Source organism: Cebus imitator, unplaced genomic scaffold, assembly GCF_001604975.1.
Source record: "Cebus imitator isolate Cc_AM_T3 unplaced genomic scaffold, Cebus_imitator-1.0 Scaffold444, whole genome shotgun sequence".
Classification (NCBI taxonomy): Eukaryota; Metazoa; Chordata; class Mammalia; order Primates; family Cebidae; genus Cebus; species Cebus imitator.
In genome coordinates this window covers 470,857-478,836 of record NW_016107759.1, presented here as the reverse complement: position 1 = coordinate 478,836, position 7,980 = coordinate 470,857, and the positions used below count along the sequence as shown (strand labels likewise).

Here is a 7,980-nt window from a genome sequence, read left to right as displayed (position 1 = left end):
GGACGGATCACCTGAGGTCAGGAGATCGAGACCAGCTGACCAACATAGAGAAACTCTGTCTCTACCAAAAATACAAAAATTAGCCGGGCATGGTGGCACAGGCCTGAAATCCCAGCCAGTGGGGAGGCGGAGGTTGTGGTGAGCTGAAATTTTGCCATTGCACTCCAGCCTGGGCAACAAGAGTGAAACTCTGTCTTGGAAAAAAAAAAAAGAAAAGAAAATGCACTTTCTAGCAAGATTGTAGGGAAGTGTATTTATGCAAACTGGTGGTGCAGAAACAGAGGGGTGGACCCTGTGGGCAGCCTGAGGGCCGTGCCAGCTCTTGGGCACAGACAGGAGCACCTCAGCATTTTCAGTGAAGAGAACACAAGGTTCAGGATCCACGTGGTTCCCTCAGGCCCTGAATCCAGGCAGGCAGGACAGCCTTGACCGCGGGGCAGGGGACCTCCCAGCATCTCCATCCACGTGGCTCCCTCAGGCCCTGAACCCAGGCAGGCAGGACAGCCTTGACCGGGGGGCAGGGGACCTCCCAGCATCTCGTCGGCAACCTCACCACCTGCGTGGCAGCTCCACAGGGAGGCCCACTGTCCAGCTGCTCCTGCCCCGGAGGTGGGGCCATGGGGAGAGAGGGAGATGGTGGAAACAGCTGGATGTCCAGAGGAGGGGCTGGGCTGTGGGCACTGCTGGTTCAGATTGGCACTCCACCTGGCTGTGCAAGGCGGCGGGACGCAGGGCCCAGAAGAATCCTGCAGGAGTTACAGAACTTAGAGCCGGCTGAGGATGGCTTCCCCCTCAAAACACCTCAGCTGCCTTGGCCATCCAGCACCTGCCAAAAATGCCAGCAGAGGCTGAGGCCACTACATAAGACCAAGCACACTAGCGCCCGCCTTCTGCCCAGCCCCACCGGGCAGCACCCAATGTGGCCAGGCTGGCACAAGGGCCAGGAGGATGAGGGAGGAGACACCCCCCCCGTGGGTCCTGCAGAGAACTGCCCATGCAGCAGCCAGCATCCAGGGACACAAGTGACCCCAAGAAGTGGGAGTGGCACCTCACCTAGAGCTTAGCAGAGAAGGATGCAAAATCCACCAGCCCTTTCACATCGTTTGGGAATGTCAACCACGCCCCGCCATCAGCCACCAGCATGGCCCCCGTCACGTAGGAGGCCAGAGGGCTGGCCAGGAAGAGCACGCAGTGGGCAATCTCCATCTTGTTCCCCAGCCTCTGCAGCGGGCTCACAGCGACCCTGGCGCTCAGGCTGGCCTGGGGGCCACCTGGAGGGCAGCAGAAGGCTCAGGCCCCCTCAGCCCCAAGACCCAGCACCCTTCCCTCTCCCCCAGCTCATTCTCTGAGTGGCATCTGGGAACAGCAGGGGCACAGTCAGTGTCACCAAGGCCTAGCATGGAGCAGGATCTGGCCAGGCACAGACCACAGCCACCACCATGGAACCAGCACAGGGCTTTTCAACACACCCCCTGCCAAGGTTCTGGAAGCTTCCATGGGTACCCTGTGCCTCAGGGGAGGATCTGTGGGAGGCCTGGGCTGAGAGCCTTACCCAGTCGCCGGAGTCCCTCCGTGCCACTGATGGGGCCGGGGGCGAGGCTGTTGACACGGATATTCTGGGGACCCCACTCCACAGCCAAGTGCCGCGTCATTGCATCTGCACGGGAGAAGGTTGGATATGAAGGGGCCGTTGTCCCCTCTGTGGGGTCTCAGGGCCAAGGCCAGGCCTTGCTGCCTGCAGCTGAGCTAAGCTTCACGTGGAGACTGCTGGCCTTCTGGGATGGAAGCAGAGGGCCCAGGGGGAGCCCACATGGGCAGACCCGAGGGAGGGGGGTCATACCCACAGCAGCCTTGGCAGAGCCTGCATGCACCTGGAGCACCTGCCCCCGGTGTCCCAGGGTGGCAGTGATGTTCACAATCACCCCTCCGTGGTCCTGCAACACACAAGGCATGGGGCAGGGAGCTTCTCACAGAGCACCCACCCGGAGGAGCGTCTCACGGGGCACCCACCCGGGGGAACCTCTCACGGGGCACCCACCCGGGGGAACCTCTCACGGGGCACCCACCCGGGGGAGCCTCTCACGGGGCACCCACCCGGAGGAACTTCTCATAGAGCACGCGAGACACGTTGAAGGTGCCGCTGGTGTCTATGTCCAACACGGTCTTGAAGGCGTTGAAAGACAAGGCGCCAGCAGGGCACAGGAAGTTTCCAGCCGCACCTGCAGAGTGGGAGACCTCAGGAGCTGCTGGAGCCCGGGGAGAGGGACGCTGAGTGGGCGGTGGCCCCGACGGAAGGGTGCAGGAGGGAGCCCAGGTGCCCTGTGGCACAGGGAGGAGACCCATGCCCTAGGATAGCAAAATGGGACATTATGGGCTGAACCGTGGTTCCCAAGAAAACATGCTGAAGCAGGGACCCCTGCTACCTGTATGTGGCCCTGTTTGGAAATGCGGTGGGTGCCGATATAATTGAATTACATTGAAGTCACTCATTAGGGTGAGCCCTAAATCCATGACTGACATCCTTATAACAAGAGAAGAGGACACACAGACACACCCCATGTGAAGACAGTGGCAGAGGGCCTAGGACTGCCGCCGCACCTGAAGCCACAGGGAAGGCACGGAACAGGGTCCTGCTGGGGCCTTCAGAGGGCGCAGCACCATCAGAACTGGAGGTGGTATTGTTTTGACCACATAGCTTGTCGTGCTCTGTTAGCCCAGGAAACTAATACACAGGGTGTTTTTAAAAGGGAATTTCTGTAGAGTGAACCCAGTAGTGCTTCATCAATTGTAACAAACGCAAGATGTTAATAGGGAAAACTGTGGGTGGGAGTATGGAATTCCGTGTATTATCAATTATTCTATAAACCTAAAACTGTAGTAAAAAATAAAAGCCCAGAGGCCAGGCATGGTGGCTCACGCCTGTAATCCCAGCACTTTGGGAGGCCGAGGCAGGCGGATCATGAGATCAGGAGTTTAAGACCAGCCTGGCCAACATAGTGAAACTGTGTCTCTACTAAAAATACAAAAATTAGCGGGGTTTGGTGGCATGCGTCTGTAGTCCCAGTCGGGAGGCGGAGGTTGCAGTCAGCCGAGACTGCACCACTGCACTCCAGCCTGGGCGACAGAAAGAGACTCCATCTGAAAATACATACATACATACGTACATACAAAAAATTAGCCAGGCGTGGTGGCGTGCACCTATAGTCCCAGCCACTTGTGAGGCTAAGGCATGAGAATCATTTGAACCCAGGAGGCAGAGGTTGCAGTGAGCCAAGATCGCGCCACTGTACTCCAGCCTGGGCGACAGAGTAAGACTCTGTCTCAAAAAACCCAAAAAAACAAAAATTAGCCAGGCATGGTGGCACTTGCCTGTAATCGCAGCTACTCAGGAAGCTGAGACAGGAGAACCCCTTGAACCCAGGAGGCGGAGGTTGCAGTGAGCCAAGATCACGCCATTGCACTCCAGCCTGGGCAACAAGAGCAAAACTCTGTCTCAAATTAGTTAATTAATTAAAATAAAATAAAAATAAAAGTTAGGCCAGGCTAGCTTTTATTTCACTGGTGATGCTTGCCTGTAATCCCAGCACTCTGGAGGCCAAAGCAGGAAGACTGCTTGAGCCCAGGAGTTTGCGACCAGCCTGGGCAACACAGGACGACCCTGTCTATGCAAAAAATAAAAATACAGGCCAGGCACGGTGGCTCACACCCGTAACCCCAGCACTTTGGGAGGCTGAGACGGGCAGATTGCCTGAGGTCAGGAATTCGAGACCATCCTGGCCAACAAGGTAAAACCCCCTCTCTACTAAACATACAAAAATTATCTGGGTGTGGTACTGTGCGCCTGTAGTCCCAGCTACTCAGGAGGCTGGGGCCGGAGGATGGCTTGAGCCCAGAAGGTGGAGGCTGCAGTGAGCCATAATGACTCCAGCCTGGGTGACAGAGCGAGACCCTGTCTCAGAAAAAAAACAGACTATTACTTTTTTTTTAATAAGGGAATTTCAGGACCCAAGGGTACCTGACTCCGCCATTCAGCCACGTTCACGGCATCCACATGAGCTGCAGCTGCGCTGACCTGCTGCCATCTGCAGTAGCAGAGCAAGGCTGGAGACAGAGGCCCAGAGCCTGCGTCTTGGCCTCACGTACCTGGGGTGCAGCCCACCCCAGGGCAGGTGCCTAGGTTCCCTGACACGGTCCCCACCCCAGGATCAGAGTTCTGGGGCCTCCAAGTGGTACCACCGACATGTGAGAAGCCACCCACCTCACTCAGCACCGACTCACAGTTAATGAGAATGTCGATTTTGCCAAACTCCTTCAGAGCCTGGTCCACAGCAGCCGTGACAGCCGAGGGCACTCGGACGTCCACAGAGAGGGGGAGGCAGCGCCGGCCAGTGGCAGCAGCCAGCTTCCTGGCGGCCTAGAAGCCAGACAAAGAGGCAGTCAGCAGCCCTGCAGCCTTGGCCTGGAGAAAACGCCTCTGGAAGCCAAAGAGGATGATACATCCGTGCTCCACTGAGACCCTGGGTTTGCTGCTGGGCCCCCACTCTGGGGAGCCACGGCCTGCAAGTGCCCACCACCCTGGGGGATGTTTATAGGATCCTGCCCCACTCTGCCCACACCTGCCACCCGTCCTAGACCAGAGGCGCACAGGTGATTCTCCTTCCAGGTTGAGGGCTCCGGTGGGTGGGATACACCAACCACCTTCACAACCCACGTAAGCCCAGAGACCCTTCTTGGGGCCATGTTACTCCAAACAGAAAGGTCCCTTCCAGGACCCAATAACTAGATTTAAAAAAAATAGTTGGCTGGGTGTGGTGGCTCACGCCTGTAATATCAGCATTTTAGGAAGCCAAGGCAGGCGGATCACAAGGTCAGGAGATGGAGACCATCCTGCCTAACATGGTGAAACTCTACTAAAAGTACAAAAAATTAGCCAGGCGTGGTGGTGCGCACCTGTAATGCCAGCTACTCGGGAGGCCGAGACAGGAAAATCTCTTGAACCCGGGAGGCAAAGGTTGCAGTGAGCCGAGATGACGCCACTGCATTCCTGCACTCCAGCCTGAGCAACAGAGCGAGACTCTGTCTCAAAAAAAAAAAGTCCACAACCTGTTAAATATTGTTTTTTTTTAAGACAGGGTCTCGCTCTATTGCTCAGGCTGGAGTGCAGTGGTGTGCTCACAGCTCACCGCAGCTCAGCCTCCCAGGTTCAGGGATCTTCTGGCTTCAGCCTCCAGAGTAGCTGAGACTGCAGGCTTGTGCCACCACACCTGGCTGTTTTTTTCAGTTTTTAGTAGAGATGAGGTCTCTTTATGTTGACCGGCTTGTCTTGATCTCCTGGCCTCAAGTGGTCCTCCAAGCTCGGCCTCTGAAAGTGTTGGGATTACAGGTGTGAGCCACCACACTCATCCAAACTAGATGTTTTTTAAGTCAAAGACGTCTCTGGGAGACCACTGACACTGAAGCTCCATATTTAGGAAAGCTGCAAGTTTTGGTGTAATGCCAGCACTTTGGGAGGCTGAGGCAGGCAGATCACCTGAGGTCAGGAGTTCGAGACCAGCCTGGTCAACATGGTGAAACCCCATCTTTTTTTTTCTTTGAGACGGAGTTTCGCTCTTGTTACCCAGGCTGGAGTGCAATGGCGCGATCTCGGCTCACCGCAACCTCCGCCTCCTGGGTTCAGGCAATTCTCCTGCCTCAGCCTCCTGANGATCTCGGCTCACCGCAACCTCCGCCTCCTGGGTTCAGGCAATTCTCCTGCCTCAGCCTCCTGAGTAACTGGGATTACAGGCACGTGCCACCATGCCCAGCTAATTTTTTGTACTTTTAGTAGAGACGGGGTTTCACCATGTTGACGAGGATGGTCTCGATCTCTTGACCTCGTGATCCACCCGCCTCGGCCTCCCAAAGTGCTGGGATTACAGGCGTGAGCCATCGCGCCCGGCTGAAACCCCATCTTTAACAAAAAAATACAAAACTTAGTTGGGCGTCATGGCGATGCCTATACTCCCAGCTACTCAGGAGGCTGAGGCAGGAGAACTGCTTGAACCTGGGTGGCGGAGGCTACAGTGAGCCAAGATTACACCACTGCACTCCAGCCTAGGTGACAGAGCGAGATTCCTGCCTCAAAAAAACCAACAAAGGTTTTGGTGCCAATATCCCCTCAGCCTCTGGACCCCCCTGGCCCAGGCCCAGCACCCCCACAGCCACCTGCAAAAGGAACCACGGGAGAGGCCCTCTCACCATCAGCACTCGGGGTAGGCTCCTGCTGGCGATCACCGTGTGGCAGCCGTGCCTGCAAAACCAGAAGCAGGCGTGAGGTAAGTGTGGGCGAGGGGCACTCCCAGGGGGCATCTGCCCAACTCCTGGGCAGGAGTCTCTCGGGTGACGTACCAGTCCAGGGCTGAAGGCTTGGCTGGCAGAGGGCACAGGGCATGAACAGGCCTGAGAAACTCTGGAGGGACCTCAGGTTCTGCTCACCCCCGGGGTTGCTGGCAGGGGACATCCCACCCACACAGGCCTGTGGGCCATACCTGTACACCAGGTACAAAGGCAGCTGTGAGCCCCTGAGGCCCAGTCCAGACATCTGCCAGGGGCCTGCTGGACCCCACACCCCCCGCCTCCTCCTGCCTGTGGGGTTGGCGTGGAGGTCCAAGAGCCCATTTGGAAGCAGGGTGCTCCCCGCTCCCCTTCCTGACCACCGTGGACGCGAATCCACCACGCTGGCCTCTCATGAACCCGGTCCCAGCAATGCCGCTACAATTTTCCAGTTTACTGTTCTTGCAACAGAGTACAAAGATAATCCTGCCCTTAGATCAAAACCACCTTGACATCATCCTAAACAAATTCCCACACACTCCCTGAGGCAAGACCCCTTTCCCTGTGGTCTAGCAACCCTGGGCCTGGGGGGAACGGCAGGGAGATGCCTGTCCCGCAGCCACCCAAGTGGACGCTTCCGTCCATAAGTTCCCCCCACAAAATCACCCCATGTGGACAATTGGGATCTGTCTGCCTAGTTCTTTGGTTTCTCGGCTCTTCTGGTTTGGGGGCAGCTACCCCTGCTAGGCAGGTCCCACTGGAGCTGCCATGTCGATCCGGTCCTCAGACCCCGAGCACAGAGCCACCAGTGGAAAGGCCAAATCTCTTCCTGTGGGACTCACCTTTCTGGTATGGAAAGGAAGGGCCTCAGGGGACCTGAGAAAGGGTCCTTTTCCCCCTCCTTATCCTAACTCTAGCCGCTGTCAGGTGGGATGAGGTGCTGACTCCAGCCTGAGGCCACAGAACTTGTATCCCAAGAGGAATCTCTATAAGGTAACAGCACTGGGGCCTGACACAGCCCCAATTCTCAAGGTCCCAGCAGACCCCAGACCAGAGCCACACAATCTCCACTGACCTCTAGGAGCCCTGGAAGTCCTGACTCCCCCCAGGGCAATCCTCGACCCCTCCCCAGCCCCTCTGGCAGGCACCTGGACCCTGTCGGGTGGGTGAGTAGGGGACATCTACCTCCCACCAGCATCTTCCCAGGGGTCTGGCATCCAGCAGGGCCCAGGCAGGAAGACGCGGGGAGCAGGGAAGGGACAGAGAGCAGCCTCACCGCATGAAAATCTCAGCAATCCGGAACCCGATCCCAGAGCCGCCACCTGTGATGAAGGCCACTTTGTCCCTGAGAGAATCAAAAGGAGGCTCTTTTAAAAGAGCCCTGTTAAAATACACCCCACATATTGCCATACGGCAATGATTTAAAATGAAAATTTGTGGCCGGGCGCGGTGGCTCAAGCCTGTAATCCCAGCACTTTGGGAGGCCGAGGCGGGTGGATCACGAGGTCAAGAGATCGAGACCATCCTGGTCAACATGGTGAAACCCCGCCTCTACTAAAACTACAAAAAATTAGCTGGGCATGGTAGTGCATGCCTGTAATCCCAGCTACTCAGGAGGCTGAGGCAGGAGAATTGCCTGAACCCAGGAGGCGGAGGGTGCGGTGAGCC

General features: G+C 56.9%; 1 protein-coding gene across 2 annotated transcripts in view; it reads right to left on the bottom strand.

Annotated features, from left to right (window-relative positions):
- Positions 1–238: 238 nt before the first annotated feature.
- DECR2 (2,4-dienoyl-CoA reductase 2) overlaps positions 239–7,980 on the bottom strand; it is a 16,359-nt gene continuing 8,617 nt past the window's right edge. The window contains exons 2-10 of one of the 2 annotated variants that reach the window (XR_005197206.1): positions 7,589–7,657; positions 6,238–6,289; positions 4,279–4,414; positions 2,095–2,219; positions 1,841–1,934; positions 1,553–1,657; positions 1,054–1,271; positions 527–746; positions 239–445 (exon numbers count right to left, since the gene is read on the bottom strand). Coding sequence is in view for 1 of the 2 variants with exons in the window: in XM_037732285.1 (XP_037588213.1) it covers positions 1,054–1,271; positions 1,553–1,657; positions 1,841–1,934; positions 2,095–2,219; positions 4,279–4,414; positions 6,238–6,289; positions 7,589–7,657 (799 nt within the window). In the remaining variant the exon portion in view is untranslated. Of the gene's footprint in view, positions 747–1,053; positions 1,272–1,552; positions 1,658–1,840; positions 1,935–2,094; positions 2,220–4,278; positions 4,415–6,237; positions 6,290–7,588; positions 7,658–7,980 lie in introns of both variants that reach the window. The other variant, XM_037732285.1, reaches the window with a different exon arrangement.